Here is a 17,760-nt window from a genome sequence, read left to right as displayed (position 1 = left end):
GAGACAAACCAAAAAAATCAATCTTTTTTTCCTTATGGTGCTTTCTCCAGTATTTTATTACTCACCATGGATGAATAAATTTTAATTTGAAATATAAAGTATTATAAATTTGTTAACCATAAAGACCCATAACAAAATAATGAGTATATTACTTCTGATAAGTGTGTATGTGAATATGTTTGTGTATAGGTAACAAAATAGTTAATATTAACCAGAATTTGACATTAGGCTTTTCCCATCATATGATTTACAGATGAATTTTCTGAAGATTGATTTTTTTGGATAGTGAAGAGTCTTAATTCTGTAAAAACGTTGGGAGTGGTGTGGGAAAGATTGGATTATTTTGCATTAAAAGCTGGCTTGTTAAATCACTATTTTACTCTAACAGACACATTTTTACATTATCACTTAAATAGTAAAACTGTCTTTTGGCTTCATTAATTTGCTTGGTACGTGGTTTGAAACTTTGAGAAAGTACATTCCAAAAGCATAGCCAAGTTGGCTCCAGTTCATGCACAACAGATTGCCTGCTGCAAGTAAAAATAATCATTTTTTATTAAACAATTTTAGTGTTTTTCTTTATATGTTTGAGAAACAGTTGAAAATAAAAGCCATGCATATTGTCAAAGACATTTTCCCTTTTTGTTTGTATTTACTTTAGAGCATTCTTCAAGTACCTTTGACTACACTTTTCCTTAGTAACCTGACTTTTGATAAAACATTCATACTGTTTTGTCTGGTCTAGGATTTTACAAAATACAATTATAAAAATAATCTATGCCAGCCCTCTTAATTTTCTTTTATATTATAGAACCAGATTTCACATGGAGGCTTTTATCCAAAGGAATAATTTGTTTCTAAGAATTCAGAGTGCCAGCTAAACTGGAATGCTAACCAAACTGTTTTTTTAATAGAAAAAAAGGATTTTTTTTTTACCACACAAAAGATCTTTATATAATATACATATATTAAACACATTTATGGTAACTGTCTGGAGGCTTGTACTAATCTAGGTCCTTTGTGTATAGACTGTTAGACCATAAAAATAAGACTATATTTTAAACAAGAAAATGTTCGTGTGCCATAATATTTACACTAAATTATGTAACAGTTTTAGATTATGTCATTTGTTACACTACATAAACTCTTTTCTTTAGGCAGACTCTTTGTGTATATTATCTTTCAGTGATTGTATACTATGGCGTAGCGTTTCATTTGATATGATTTTAATTACTATTAGGTTGAACTTGAAAGAAAGTTGGAATCAGCAACTAAGTCTAAACTACATTACAAGCAGCAATGGAGTCGAGCTCTGAAAGAACTTGCAAGATTAAAGCAGGTGTGTCGTTCGCTGAACTTTGTCTTTATTTTAATGTTTAATTTTTCTTTTTACTTTTTTAGACTCATACATTTGGTATTAGTTCTTGTCCAAACTTCTAAAATTTGAGAGTTTATTTTTATGTATAGGAATTTTTTTCTTCTTTTAAAGTATAGAGTGCTACTTTCCTTACTTGAAACTAAAACCACTTGGTGCTTCTATTTTTAACTGGTTAGCCATCTTTCTCTACTCTCACCTATGGGATGTTGGGAATATATTTTAATGGCCATTCACCAAGTTGTATTTTCTTCTTCCACTTTTACTTACAACTAACTGCTGTTCATCTCCCCTTTTTTAATGAGTTTCTTTTCCAGTGAGAGTATTGGGGTCTTTTTTTTTAATGTGAAAAAAAGCATTGTTAAATAGTCTTCCATTTAAGAATATAACATGTTTAATTCATAGGGATATATGTCAATTCACTGGGATAGAGTAAAGGACATAAACGAGATTGTTCTGTAGTTGGGAAAAAGTAAAGTGTGAAAACCTCGTAGTTTTTCTTGGTTTGTTTTCTTTTGCTTTTTTTCCTTCCTACTACTGAAAAAGGGTGATGTGAGACAAAGAGCCTTCGAGTAGGGACATCTGTCAGAGAGACATTTGTGGTCTGTTTACAATTATGAGACAAAAATATCCAAACACAGTTACTGATGGAAAGCTTTCAAAGGAACATATAGGCAAAGTTATACCCAGTGAAGTAGAGGGAGATATAAGGTACAAACATGGTTCTTTATTTTGAGGCTAATCTAGGTGATCTAAACATTTTAACATCTTAAAAGTTAGTCATGATTCATTTTTAACCTATCCTAAACTTGGCTTTTGTCCAGTATCTATATTTTTGTTCTAATATATAAGCTATTTTGTTTTGTTCTGTTTCCCCCTAATCTTTCCTCATGATCATCAAATAGCATTTAACATGTAAAATGTTATACTGTATTAAGTATGAGTAAAGACTTTGTTGAACAGCATTTACAAAGTACCATGATGGGAAGCTGTTTAAAAAAGAAAAAGCTAAGTTGCCTTCAAGGAGCCTACTATTTAGATGGGAAAATTTATAAAATATTGCCAACTGACTACCTCAGTACTGAAGGGACTGATGGAACAAGAGAGAAGAGTCATAAATAGGGTTAATCAATAATCAGCCCGTTTTGCAAGAATGACAAAGGAAGTTAAAGAAATGTTACCTGATGGTCTCAGATGCTGCGCTGCTGAGAAGCAGAGCTTCGATGGAGTAGAGAACCATTGTGAGTTCTTTGTCTTGCTTAATAAGTTATTACTGACCTAAGACAAAATAATTTAATGACATTGAGGGTAATAGTCAATTTTTTTTCTTAATAAGAAAAAACTTCATTGCTGGGATAGCATTCTTTTTTAAGTTTTTAAAAATGTTTATTTTCAGTTCCAAATTCTCTTCCTCCTCCCTCTCTCTTTCCTCCCCCTCCCATTGAGAAGGCAAGAAATAATATTTAGGATAGCATTCATAAGAGTATGGTTATAAATTGTTCAAAAAATCTTAGTACAGTCCTGTAGCGTAGTAATTTTGCATTAGTGAGGAATGAGTAGATGCAAAGTGACCAACTTTAAAGCTGTTGGATTGTTCTAGGCAAGAAGTGCTAAGGGCCTGTACTAGGAAATTACTTACTACGGCTAGAAAAGCTGAGAAGCACCTATGAAAAATTACCGTTAAAAAAATAGGACAAGGTTAATAGATGTTCAGGATGAAAGAGAAAAGTTGAAATAATTTTTTTTGGAAGGTTTAAGAAACCTAGAGAATTTTGGTACAATAATAATAGGAAATTGGGAAGCCTGTGGTTTGGGAGTGAAAAGATCCATTTTCTTTCAGCTCTACTAATTTCAAGAAATGTCCTCTATTCAACTGCAGCTAAGAAGCTAGAAAGAATAAAATTATAGATTTGAGAATTATTAATAAACAGTTTGAACAGTGAGAATAAATAAATTTAATGTGAGGTTAAATAAAACATGTGAATTATAAGGTGATACACACGTGCAGGTGGTAGTAGAAGAAGAACTAGCTAGCAGAAAAGCCAGAGAAAGAATGTCTAGCAAATAGAAGGAAACCTGGACAGCTGTAGTGTCACAGAAATCTAGAAAGGGGAAGGGGAAATAGGGGAGGCGTGTCAGATATAGCTGTAATAATAAGGAGGAAACCAAGAAAAGGCCCTATTATTGAATCTGACCAAGATGAAAGCCAGATTGTATTGTTAAGAAAAGAATACGTGGTAAGGGAGTGGAGACAGCCATTCAAAGAGCTGAGTAATGTTGTGCAGAGCAGTTGGAGAGTTACTAATCTCTTAATAGAGTAATTCACAGAAGTAACTTGTATTTTTGTGCTACCTATTGTGATGGTAAGGGAGTAAAAGAGTGCTGTCAATATAAAGTGGCAGTTTTGATCAGTGTAATTAAAATAGGTGTTAAAGGATTATAGGTCACCTTAGTCCAACCAACCCCTTCATTTTAGAGATGAAGAAACTGAGGCCCAGAGATGGTTGCTGTCTTGCCTGAGTTCACACATAGGGGGCCAGGCCATCTGACTCTAAATCAAGCATTCAGTCTGCTACATTGCCTCCTTTGTTAATTTACTTTGGAGGAATGTGCAACAATATTAATTTATTTATAAGCCCTAATTTAATGGCAATTAAAATAATGATGTATGTTTTTAACTAATATCCATGGAAAAAATTTCACCTTTGAGTAGCATTCATAACCCTATATGTATCAGTTGCTCTAATTTTTAACATACCTTTAGAATTTAAAACATAAGAAAAAAATAATTATGTTGTTTTAAAAAATCTGAAAAGTTCATGACTGTTTAACAGTCTATTCTCCACTATTGTACTGTAACCTAAGTGTTAGATCACAGCTTGAGAAGCACCACTCTAGGAAAAGGGTAAAGAAACTCAGTGAACTGCACCAGGGCGTTACAAATTATGATGTTGTATAGGTGAAAGTTTAAGTTTGGACTTGGACAGGCTGTCACTTTTCATTGGTGTGAAAATCACTTTAGAATTTTTCCAAAAACTCTTGATTAAAAACACATTTATCGTGGATTGAATATAAAATTGGAATTCCTGATCTGTTTTTGTTCAGAGGATAGTTTGTACAATTTCTTGTTTAAATTGGATTAGTACCATGTTAATTTTGCGTTGCCTCTGGTGAATAGCCACGGGGATGTAATCCATGCCAGTAATTTGTCACACCAAAGCCCTCTGGAGGACCATACAAAACATTTGTATCGTGCGGATTAGACGTTGAAAGCCCTATCGTAGATGGTTAATAAATGTTAATGACAAAACCCAGCTGGCAAGTTGTAGAAATGAGATCTAATGCTTTATGCCCATTGCCAAAGAAATGTTTAAACAGAGCTTTCCATTACTCAAAGGTGACCTAGTACAGTCAATTTGTGAATTAAAAAAGCATAATCTACTAGCTAAGTATTTAGAAAAATTCTCTTTTCCTCTGCTTTGCCACCGTAAAAGTCACTATTTCCAAATTATCAGATTTCTTTGTTCTTTGTTAAGTTAAACTACAGCTGTGACAGCATAAAAATAAGTGAAACACAAAAAATATTTTCTAACTTTGAAATTAAATAAATGATACCCAGACATTCTGTTTGTTATCATGGGGTGAAGTGTAACATGGTTACAAGTGACATAAGTTGTTGAAAACTTCAGAGGCAGTTTAGTTTTCTCTTTTTACCCCCTACGGTAGGAGATCATGTAGAAATAGCTTTGATGTGTTTTCAAGTTTTTTTTAATCAAAATATACCTCTCAATTAACATAATAAAATAAGCAAAGAATGTTTCCCCAGTGCCTCCTATTCTGTGATGGGCTATATGTATGTTACTTCTTCAGTGCACTGAACAATTCTTTAGATATCTAAAAGTGTTATGGGTGCCTGTTAGAATCTTATTGGCCTAGCTACATGTGAAAAAGGGGCAACTATGCTTTTTTCTTTCAAGTGAATCACTTTTGAAAGAAATAAGTAGTTTTACCTTTCTAATGTAGAAAATTCAACATTTCCATTATATGTGTGTATGTTGAAGTATATTTTCTGAGAAAGGAAACAGGAAAAAAATGTAAGCTCTTTGCCATATATGTTCACTATAGACTGTTTAAAAACAAGCTGATATATTAAGTTTAAAAAACACAGACTTCATTGGCTGACATGGGTGCTATCTTGTCCAGTCTCTTGCTTATCCACTGAGAGTAATTAATTTGATTAATTTATAAGTAATTTAGCCAAGGACAGGATATAAATCTTTGTTTGGAGAAAAAAAAACGGTTGGAAGGCCAAGTCTTGGTTAAAAACTGTGTCTTGAAACCATCCAGGCCCTCCTACTGACTTGTCAGCTCTGGGTTATTTTCAGAAAACTTGACTTGAGTTCCTTAGCTTCAGTTCTAAGTTTTTCCCACAGACTTGCTTGGTATCTGTGAGTAGAAGAGTGAGTAGTGGCCACTTTTTAGCTATTGTTTAGTCTAGTATATATGTATGTTTACATCTTCCTTCCAGATTTATAGGCGGCAATGGCAAAATAAAGCTTGTGCTCCCTTGATGGAAGAGCTTTTTACCCAGAACACCTGGCAGCAGGGAGGCTTTCTTTTGCTAGTTTTTAATTTTATTTTCTTTTTAAATGTGATAAGAATTTTAAATCATTTAAATCATTCCCAATAAGTTTTAGAGAAAGGTGAAAAATATCTAATTATTAGGAAATTGTTTTAAAATTAAGTAATTCAATTTGGGTTAGGTGAAGAATCCTCAACCAGTGACAAAATAAGTTTCTCAAAGATTAATAGAATTTAATACTAAGAACCAAACCAGTGGTTCAGTTGAGTTAATATTCATTGAGTATCTTCCATTTGCATATCACCAGTGAGATGCATTTAGGAAGTGGACAGTACTACAAAAGTATCCAGTTTTGTTGTGGTTTCTTTGTTTTCACTTATGGTTTGTAGAAAGGCAAAGCAATTTTATCTATAATTTTTTTCATAGTAGCATTATTAAGCTATTGTTAAGATCTCCCCCCTACTTTTCCCATATAACTGTATTCATGCATTAGTATAATACACATTTTTATTTCATATCGTCATGAAAAGCATGGATTACTAAAATTGGTAAGTCTGCTTTTCATAAACTACTTAAAGAATAATTTCACTTCCACAAACTTGTTAGCTTGTGAATTTCTAAAGTTAAAAAAGAGCAATGGATTTTGCTTTTGACATTTAGTCATTTCAACGGCAGTAAAAACAAAGCTTGTTACAAGAAAGTTGTATTGAGATGAAAGTGGTAACGTGATAAAGTAGGACGAACAATGGACTTGGAATCAGAAGATGTCAGACAGAATTCCAGCTCTGGCACTTAATAGCTGTATGATGTTGAAAAGCCACCTAGCCCCCATGAGCCATTGTCCTAAATCTATAAAATGGAAATAAAAATATTTATCCACTTCATAGAGTTGTGAAGTGAACTACAAAGTGCTTTAGAAAATGTGAGATTTTAATATAGAAGACATAAATTGAGTCATTTTAATTTTTATGCATACTTATCCAGAACTGCAGTACTCTCAAAATATAAACTAAAATGTCTTCAAAACATTTTAGAAATTTTCATTCTTTAGTTTAATTTTGATTTTTGGTTTACTTAAGGAAGACGTTAAAAATGTGGTTTTGTGGTCATCTTAAGTAAGTCATGATGCTGGTATAAAACTTCGCTTCAGAAATCTTGATTTCATAGGTAGCCTTTTACTGTTTTAGACATTCATTTAGTAGATGGTCTTGGGGACTGATTTTAGCTAAAGAATTTCATATCATATTGTCATATAATCAAATACTTTATCATCTTCCTGTCTCATAGAAGAACTAGTAAAGGATTATTTTTTTTTAATTTTGCAACAGAACTGGTAAATCAATTAACAGGAATTAGGAATATAATCCTGTAGTCCAGTTTTTCACAGTACAATGTTTTAGATGCTGAAGTATATGAAATATATCAATGTATGAGAATAGAAAGAGGACTTCAGTGTCTTTACTCCTTTTAATTCCACATCCCTCTACCTGTAGCTGTTATAGTAAAAAGAAAATTAATTACTTTTTTCATCTATAGAAGACCCCAGTAAGCATTCATAAGAAGTTTCTCTGTGCTAGGCTCTATGCTAAGCACGGGGGGTACAGTGAAAAGCAAAAGCTGCTCTAACCCTTGAGCAGAATCCTGAGATCACATTCTGATGGGGAAGACATTATATGAACAACTCTACAAATGCGGTCTATTCTGGATAAATTGGAGGTGATCTCAGAAGGAAGGCATTAGCATTAAATAAAAGGGACTAGGGAAAGACAGAGAGAGTAGGATTTTAGCTGATCCTTGTAAAAAGCCAGTAAATGAAATGAGGAAGGAGATTACTCCAGGCATGGGGGACAGCCAGTTGAAAAAGCCTGGAATTGGGAGAAATACAAAGGAAGCTAGTTTGACCAGATTACAGAGTACATGTGGAAGGGAATAAAGTATAAGAGAACCAGAAGGTAGGAAGGGGCCAGATTATGAGGGGCTTTAAAAGCCAAACAGAATATTTTAAATTTGATCCTGGAGATTATGTGGAGTTACTAAGGCTTATTGAAAGAGGGGGAAGGGGAAGGTCTTTGACCTGTGCTTTAGGAAGATCCCTTTGGTAGCTGAATGGAGGATGGACTGGAGTGGGGAGAGACTTGAGGCAAGGAGAGCAACCAGCAGGCTATCGTAGTAGTTGAGGCATGAGATGATGAGGGCCTTCACCAGGGAGGGTGATGATAGTGGCAGAGGAGAAGTGGTGGGAGAGAAAGAGATAGTGTGTGCTTGTGTGTGCGTGTGCGCATGCGTGTGTGTGTGCGTGCATTTACATGCTCGCGTGCACAGGAGAAATATGCAGGTAGAAACAACAGGACTTGACAGCTGGTTGGATAGGAGTGAGGAAAGAATGAGGACTTGAAGGTGACATATAGGTTTCAAGCCTGCATGATTGGGAGGATAGTGGTGCCTTAGTAGTAAAACTAGAAAGAGGGAAGGGCTTTAGGGGAATGATAATGAGTTCAGTTTGAGATATGTTGATATACCACTATTGGGTTTTTATCTCAAAGAGGTCAGGAAACATTTAAGTTCCAAGCACTATGCTAAGCTTTAGGGGTACAAAGAAAGGGATTCACCATCTAATTGGAAGGAGAATGTACAAAAACTATGTATAAATATGATACATAAGGGATTAAATAGGGAAAACCTCAAGGGAAAGGCATTAGTGTTAAAGGGGACCAGGAAAGGCATGCAGAAGGCAAGAGATGGATAGGAGGAGGGAAAGAATTATAGGCATGGGGGACAGACTGAAAAATGTATCGAGTTGAGAGATGGACTTGTCTGAGGAGCAGTGAGGAAGCCACTGTCACTGGGTAACAGAGAACATAGAGAGGAGTCAGGTTCTAAGAAGACAAGGGTAGAAAGGTGCCAGGCTGTGAAAGCTGTTTTAAAGGCCAAAGTATTTGATCCTGAAATTAACAGGAAGCCCCTGGAGTATATAGACTGAGGGGAGAGAGAAAAGGAAAGAAGAGTGACCTGCTCTACCTGTGTGCTTTACAGAAATCACTTTGACAGTTGAGTGAATGTAACGTGTATTGAACTGGGGAGAGATTTGAAGCAGAAAGGTATTCCAGTAGTCCAGGTTAGAGATGTAAAGGCCTGAACTGGAGGTGATGTTTATGTGGGGGAAAGAAGGGAAAATAGAGGAGAGTTATGAAGGTAGAAATGAGAAGACTTGGCACCAAATTAGATAAATGGTGTGAGAGAGAGTGTGGAGTTGAGGATGACTCTGAGGTTGTACACTTAGTAGATGATGGTGTCTGCAATATGTAAGTTTGCAAAAGGGAAAGTTTGGAGGGAAATCAGTTCTTTTGCAAACGTAGTGAGTTTGAGATGCTATCGAATTTGAGATATTGAAAGACACCTTTTTTGATGCAGGATAACCTGAGAAGAGAGGTTCAGTCTGGATACATAGATCTAGGAATTGGTCTGCATAAAGATAATAATTAAATCCAGGGAAGCTGATGATATCACCAAGTGAGACAGTATAGCATGAAAAGAGAAGACCTAGAAAGACTTCAAAGTAGGGATAAAAGTGCTTAAGATCAGAATCTGTGCTACTGATTATTCTGTGAATTCTTATTGAATTAAACTCTTAGAAATTCAGGAGTTCAATCATCAAGTATTTTAGAGTACCAGCTAAGTAAATTTGCTTTCTTTTGCATTAGGAAATGTAGGCAGTGCTGCTTGATGTTGCTTTTTATTGTTTATCATGTTTATTCGTAGAATTGTATTTATGAAGATTATATTGTAGCTTCTACAACGAGAACATATAAATGGGCCTGCCATTTCACTGACTCATTTGAGTAAATACATAAATAAATACGTGATTTCATCATCTCTGGAGTTTGTGTCAATGACATAAATCACAGCCCATGCATTCTCTATACAGTTCTCATCCATGTTCTACCAAAAATTTGCCACAGTGGGCCAACATAGTATACTAGAGGCATTCCAATAGTCAGTGGAACACTCTAGCTAACTACAGATAACCAAATGGGACTCATAACCTATCACAAAAATCCTGTAATAGTACTCACCTGTTTTTCTACTCAAAGAAATGACATTATGGGTGGTTTGATCTTAAAGTCAGAGGGGCTTAACTACTATGTGAATTGCAAAAAAAAAAAAAAGTTTATAATTCCAAGTTAAAGACTAATTAAAATGTGCTTACTTTTAATATTAAGTATTTAATAATTTTTTTTTTTTTTAGCGTGAGCAAGAGAGTCAAATGGCCCGTCTTAAAAAACAACAGGAAGAACTAGAACACATGAGATTACGTTATCTGGCAGCAGAAGAGAAAGACACGATGAAAACTGAGCGACAAGAACTATTAGATATAAGAAATGAACTCAACAGGTATGATCTAACTATTGACTCTTGAAATGAGAAACTGCTTATAAGGGATACTTTATGCTAAAGTAACTTTGAATTACATAAATTATAAGCTATTTAGATGGTAAGCAGTTTTTTAAATGTCATATGTTTCAACATTTGGGTATGTTAATTGCTTCTTGACTATTTTTAATGTTACCAAAGAAAGAAATAATAACTAAGAGTCATCATGAGTTCACTAACGTTATATCAAACCAACTTTATTTCTTTTCTTAATATGGTTACTAGCTAGGTAGCTATGGGAATGCTTTGGATATGATTTATCTTCATTTCATGTAATAAAATATCTGATTATATTGTAGAAGACCAAGCTGAAGCAATATACTTTAGATGATAGCACAGTTAGATGAATTTAATGCTGATTGGACACCCTAACCAAAAGAGAGGTGACTAATAGGTAGGTGGATATCAGCCTGGGTGCAAGTTGATGCAGTGGTCAGCTTAGGGTAGGCCACAGAGCTTCTTTGCCCTGTCCTATGAAATATTTTTAACTGTGACTCTGAAGAAAAGATAGAGAACTTGCTTGTCAAATTTGTAGCTAAAACAACTGAAAATGACAACAGAACCAAGATTCTAAAAGATCTCAACACAGAATGTTCGGTGAAACCAACAAGACAAGTTTAATAGGATAGTATAAATCGTTCCTGTGTTTAAATTTTTTGAAAAAGTTATTTAAATTTAAGAGAAAGAAGACTTGATGTGACAGCATTTCATTTGAAAAATAGTGACAGTAACAGTAACCACAGCTGTGATACTACACAGTACAACTTTTTGTGTTTTCTTTAGAAAAGGGCTTCATTTGTAATAATATAATGCCCATTTCAAAGGAGGGTAATAGATTCTGCCCTGGTCAGACCACATGTGAAGTATTGAGTATTATATTTGAGTATTATATTTGAAGAGTTAGGAGATTAGAGTACGTGCAGAGGAGAGCTACCAGTATAAGAAAGGTCAGGAAAACATATAGTAGTTGAAGGATCTAGTTTTTTAGCCTGAGACAAAGTGAATGGTGATGATAAGTGTCCTGAAATAACTGAGACAGGGTCATGTGGTAATAATAATAACATGGTAGTTAATGTTTGTATAGCTCTTATTGTGTGTCAGGCATCGTACTCAGTTCTTTGCAATTAGTTTTTCATTTGATCCTCACAACAATCCTGGGAGGTAGGTGCTATTATTATCCCCATTTTACAGATGAGGAAACTGAGGCAAACAGCGGTTAAATGACTTACCCAGAGTCACTCAACCAGTAAGTTTTGAACTCAGGTTCTTCCTGACTCCAGATCCAGTGCTGTACCCACTGTACCACCCAGCTGCCTATAGTAGAAAAAGTGCTGGATTTTACAATCACAGGACATCTGGAGTCAGAGAATCCCATGATTCTCTGCTTCCTACGTGACCTTTGGCACGTTGCTTCTCACTAAGCTTTGATTTCTTCATCTATAAAGTGGAGGACTTGAACTAGATAAGCCCTAAGGTCCTTCGTAGCTCAAAACTTTTGATCCTCTGATGGGTTATTATGTCAAAATGTAATACAGGTATGAGATGTTCCTCCACTGGACTGACTTAGGACTGATATATAGAGTAAGCATAAGAGCTGTCCAAAAATGAAATGGACTAAAGCACCAAGATCTCTGTCATTAGAAGTATTCAAGCAGAAGGTATATAATTTTGTTACTATCTTCTAGGACCCCCTCCCAACTTTTAAAAATTAATGATTGTAACATAAAGTATGACTTACAGAAATAATGTAGTAGCAAGGTACTCTGTCATTTTAGTTGAATATATATATTAAATGCCTTCTGTGTACACAGTGCTGTGCTAGATGCCAGAGATGAAAGATATGAAACAGAAGCCTGCTCTCAGGGGGAAAGACAGGTATGAAAATACCTATTACAAGGAAAAGTGATATCCAGGCAAAGGATGTGTCCTCCAGAAATTAGATAAGCCAGAGAGAGACTCTGACGTTCCTTAACCTTTCCTTTTTTTCAGCCTTTGCTAACAGCTTGATTTACTATGACTTGTTTTACTATCAAATAATTTGGAATGTAGTTTCTCGATACCAAAATAGAGAAGTGGCTTCCTATCAAAGTGGAATTTGTTTCTGTTTTATCAGGTTAAGGAAACAAGACTCAGAACAGTTCCAGAATTCCAGAGAGATTGCAAGTGGAAAAAAGGAGAGCCCGGGTGGAAAAGCTTTTGAAGAAGATTTGGATGATTATCTGACTCGTCTAATAGAAGAAAGAGATACTTTGATGAGAACGGGTGTGTATAATCATGAGGATCGGATAATAAGTGAACTGGATCGTCAGATCAGAGAAGCTTTGGCCAAAAGCAGTACCAGTAATTAATAACATTTGGAAAATCTTTACTAAGACTTTAAATCTGAGTTCTAATTTCATTGTAAAACTCTGAAAGCAGGAAAATGTTTAAAAGGCTGGTTTTTTTTCACTCCATGAAAAGATTTTTTTTGTTATTACATAGTATTTATTTGGTTTTTATTTACGTTAAATCTATTCTACCTCTCCCATACTGGTTTTATTTGTAATTTCTTTTTATATACTCACTAAGCAACTTTTCAGTGTTTCTCATAATCTATCATTTGATGGCTTACTTTCAAAATAGCTTTTCATTAAATTTGTCTAGGGAAAGATGACTGTAGTAATTCCCAGTGACATAATTTTATACATTGAGCCAAAAAATATATGTTGCACTTTATAAATGCTGTGTCCTGTTACATGTATGTAAATATCTTAAAGTTGAGACCACTGTAAATTCAGTAAGTTTTATTTAATTCTTTTTAGACAGTATAACTTTTTTTTCTGCAAATGTGTAACAGTTGCAGATAATGTCTTTAAGCAGGAAGCAGTATGTTCAGTACAGAGAAGCCATGTTCAATAATCGGCTGCACAATAATAAAAACCCAGTCTATTTGTTTTAATACAGTTTAAAAGGTTTTGATTTTTTTTTTTTAGTTACAAGATCCATTGAACTCATGTTCACATTTTAAGTATTTTACTCCTAACCTTTTAGAAAAACATCTTGATACTTGTGTTTTCTTCTAGTCCTACATACAAGATGGAGTTGTTTTCTCTTAGAATTAGAGATAAAACCCTTATTTCAGTAATAGTGACATACTAGTGCAAATCCTTTTTCCTCAGTGGGGAAACAGACATTTTAAAGGTTTCAGCTGAGAAAATAAATGAATGAAAATTGATACTAATTTTCCCCTCCATTTTAACCTTTTTTTATTTAAATGAAAATAATTCACTGGACTTCCTATAGTGCCAAGTCTGTAAAACTCCAAGTGTTTCTTTCTGTTGTTTTCTTCAGAGCCAGGCATTGTACTGATTCAGAATTCTTTTAAGTTTTAGTTCCCAGAGCAACATTTTTCACCTCCTTTTTACAACATATTTTATCAGTGTACTCAAAATTTTTATAGCAAAGTTAATTGTTTAGGTCAGTTTTATGAATTCCAAAATGGGGTAATTTGAAAATTTGACCCTTTGGGGAAAGATATTCTACTTACCAATAACCCCCTTAAAGTCATTAATAGGATATTTTGAAGATCAACCTAAATTCCTTTTTTGGGGGGCGGGGGTGTGGGGTAGAAGTGTGTAACTTCTTAAAAAGAGTTATATTAATTATGGTTGAATATTTTCTCTGATTGATTTTGTGCCACTTGAATGGAATTGTAATCTTTTTGTGTGTTTGAGGGAAAACTTGTTGAAAATATTATCATTATTTTCTTTCAGTTTCTCTGTGTGTTAGATTTGACAATTTTCAAACACTAGAGGGTGCCTAAGAAAAAAGAATATTTTAAAATGGGTGTGTGGTTTACTTTGCCTGAGGAAAAGTGATGGGTTTTTTTCTATGTAAATTAACAAATAAAATCAGAATTTTATGCACTTTTAAATTTTTAAGTAGTATGTTTATATAACTGCCTTTTGCTTCTAGATAGTGTGGGTGAAATGTTCTTGGTAAGTTTAGTTTTATGTCATCTTTCTGTAGTTATTTTTGAATTTCTCTCATGCTTATACTGCAGATACTTTTGCTTATGATGGTGAGGGTCTGATATTTTAATACTTTGTGTGGCCCTTTCAGCATCAGCCATTTTGTATGCAAATAAGTCTTCTCTGGAATTGTGGATTATGCCTTTAAGTAAGAAAACAAGATAGTAACATCTCTTTAAGTGCTTTTCATGGGAAGTAAGATTCTTTTTTAAAAAAATATTTCAACTGAAAATTAAAGCTTGCTTTTTTGTTTTCTGTAATTGGGGGATGGGGAAATATTTCTTGTTTATCTCTATATCCAGTTGGGAATAAATATAGGTGAATTAACAGTTTGCTTCATACATAAAATGGCAAAATATGGTTAAGATGTTCATTGCCTATTGTCTCTTGAAGGCAGTGATCAAGTGATTGAGATGAGAAGCAGATAATTCCAGGGTGGCATCCCTTAGTGGCCAAGAGCCTTCAAGATTGTTCTTTGAAAGAGCCTTCTCTGAAGTAAATTTATGGTATTTAAGAAAAAGTAGATGTCACACGCTTTTCCAGCTGTTTATCCTAAGGTATTTTTAAAGTAGCTAGGATACCTGGTTCAACGGTTTGTTGCCAAAGTCGCCTAATCACTTACACTGAGATTACAGTCTGGAATCTGCCATGTTGACGTCATGTATGATTATAACATCCTTTTCTAGGCACTGTGATGTCACCATTCCTACACAGGTGCTCTAACTCAATTAAAGTGTGTTAGTTCTTGGCATGTGGTTTTAAAGGAAACAATATGTTTCAAGTTACATGCTAACTCATGCTTTCATGCTAAAATCTTACTGTATTAATAACTGTTTCTAAAGTTTCTACTTTTTGACTATGGAAATGCTTCTTTAGCCTACAAATCAAGTGTTATAAGAAGATATTGTACTTCAAGCATGATAATAGTACCTTTCCTTCGAGGATTAAACATCATTTAAAGACCATTTAAAATGAGTACCGTTTAATTCTGATAACAAAAAGTAAATTGAATAATCTCTTGAATGTTGGTGTTTGTCCTATGGAAAGCTTTTAAGTGCTCTAATTTTAAACATAGGAATTGGTCAGCTATAACCCAGGGAATATTCATCCACTGCTTCACTTCAAAATTTGAATAACATAAATATAAAAAGAGATTTGTACAATGTTTTCAGATCATTTCAACAAACTTTTATTAAGCATACTCTCTGGAAATCACTGTTCTAGGTACAAAGACAAAAACAGTTCTTGTCCTTAAGGAACTTACATTTTAACTTCTTACCCTGTAGTCCCCTCTTCTAATTGGTCATTTCTGCCCAGAACCTCTGTTTTTAAGGAAAGTACCCAGGCCAGCCATATTCTAAATTTTCTTTTTGGGTTCCATTTCTGACTCTAGTATTTCTCCATCACAACTCAGCAGCTTTCTCATCTTGAAAGATCACTCTGCCCCTGCTGCCCCTTCCTAAAATGGAGGTTCCAGAAGGGACTGACTATTAATCTTCTGCAAAATGGAGTGATTATGTATGTCTTTTGGGAGAGTTTACTGTCTTTTGATGATTGATGCTATCAGCACAGTGACATATGAAAAATAGTAATCATCTCTATTGTCTGCAAAACCCATCTTGTCTCAATTCAATTCAACAAGTATGTATTAAGCTGTTACTATGTATGTTTCAAGCACAGTGTTAGGCAGTGGGGATACAAAGGTAAAAATTAAATATTCCAAGCCTTCAAGGAGCTTATGTTCTATTGAGCAGAAACGATTTCTACACTGAAAAATATATACAAAGTAAATGTAAAATAATATTAAAAAGGTAGGAGAGCACCAACAAATTGAGGAAGATTGTGAAGGGCTTTTTAGGATGCAGCATTTGACCTGGTCCTTGAAGTCAAGTGGGGATTGCGGTCATTCAGCAAAGTTTTATTAAGCTCTTACTAAGTATCAAAGCAGCTAGGTGGTCCAGTGGTTGAAGTGCTGCGCCTGTAGTTTGAAAGACCTGAGTTCAAATCTGCCTTCAGACACTGGATACAGTAAGACCAGGCCAAGAGGAAATGGCAAACCACTCTAGTATCTTTGCCAAGAAAATGTGAATAGTATGGTCCATGGGGTCACAGAAAAGGACATGACTGAACAGCCTGTGCCAGGCACTAGGCTGAGAGTTCAGGATAAAAAGAAAGGCAAAAGTATTAGTCCCTGCCCTCAAGGAATTTGCGTTCTGATGGAAAGATAACTTGTAAATAAGTGGATGCAAGATAAACACTGAGTAGATGTATAATGAGAGGGGAAGGTCTATAACAGCTGGAAGAAGGGACCAGGAAAAGCCTGCAGAAGATAATATTTTAGCTGAATCTTGAGAAAATATGCTAAGAGGCAGAAGTAAGAAGGGAGAACATTTCAGAAATGGGAGATAGCAAAGGCATGGTAACAGTTGAATTATAGTGTTCATGTACAAGGGACAGCAAGTAGGCCAGTGTAATTGTGTCATATAGTATGTGGAAGGAAGTAGAGTCCAAGACTGGAAAGATAGAAAGGGGTCAAATAGTGAAGGTTTTAATGCTGAACATTGGTCGTTATGTTTGATACTGGAGGTAATAGGGAGCCACTGGAGGAAAGATGTGTGGCATGGTCAGACCCACTCTTTAGGAATATCACTTTGGCAGGTGTGGAGAGACTAGATTATTTTTAGGAAGCACATCCCTTAAACTGCTCTTGAGGTCCAGAACAGTGTCTCTAACCAATTGTATGTGGCTGGAAAGGGGCTAAGGTCTCTATTTAGAGAACGTAGTTGAGATGGTTAATGTAAATAGCTATAAATTTTATTTTCATTACAACTAAGTGTAGCCATTGATCAAGTGAGAAGCAAAGAATGAGACTTCTCAAAAAAAAATGAATAGACTTAGCTGACAAAACGATGATTAGGAGGAAAAAACTCTTGGAAAAATGGCTTCACACTTATATGTGCTTATATTGGAGTGTGATCACACTCTACAACTATTCTTCCTGTTTCACCATGAGACAAGAGAGAGACACAAGGAAGTCAGAGGGTATACAGCAGGGCACTTTTTATTAGACCAGGAATGCTAGGAAAGCTAGCTACGGCTGTTGTCATGAGCACTGTCAGCCTAAGCAGAATGAACAGATTGTAGGTACAATGAAAGGAGAGATTCTCGAATCACATTCAGTACAGCAAGACATTCACATTGTGGGAGACATTTGGCAGCTGAACCCAACTGAGAGATCAGATTCATGTCATGTGCTCCCTGAGCAGAATGGCAGATATTTAAGTTCTCCATCCCTCCTCTCTCTCCCACTTTCCCTCTCCCTCCTCTCTCTGTCTCTCTCTCTGTCTCTCTCTCTGTCTCTG

The 17,760-nt window shown here is 34.9% G+C and overlaps 1 protein-coding gene across 9 annotated transcripts in view; it reads left to right on the top strand.

Moving 5' to 3' along the window:
• Positions 1-14,301, top strand: part of CEP120 (centrosomal protein 120) — a 104,741-nt gene extending 90,440 nt beyond the window's left edge. For 8 of the 9 annotated variants that reach the window (XM_072597173.1, XM_072597174.1, XM_072597176.1 and 5 more), the window contains 3 exons: positions 1,241-1,339; positions 10,204-10,349; positions 12,502-14,301. In XM_072597173.1, coding sequence (XP_072453274.1) covers positions 1,241-1,339; positions 10,204-10,349; positions 12,502-12,736 — 480 coding nt within the window. In that variant the 3' untranslated portion in view covers positions 12,737-14,301. The remainder of the gene's footprint in view (positions 1-1,240; positions 1,340-10,203; positions 10,350-12,501) is intronic. The other variant, XM_072597175.1, reaches the window with a different exon arrangement.
• The last annotated feature ends 3,459 nt before the right edge of the window (positions 14,302-17,760 follow it).

Source organism: Notamacropus eugenii, chromosome 3 (genome assembly GCF_028372415.1).
Source record: "Notamacropus eugenii isolate mMacEug1 chromosome 3, mMacEug1.pri_v2, whole genome shotgun sequence".
NCBI classification, from domain to species: Eukaryota; Metazoa; Chordata; class Mammalia; order Diprotodontia; family Macropodidae; genus Notamacropus; species Notamacropus eugenii.
Note: the sequence above shows the minus strand (reverse complement) of the source record. Positions and strands in the feature narration are given on the sequence as shown.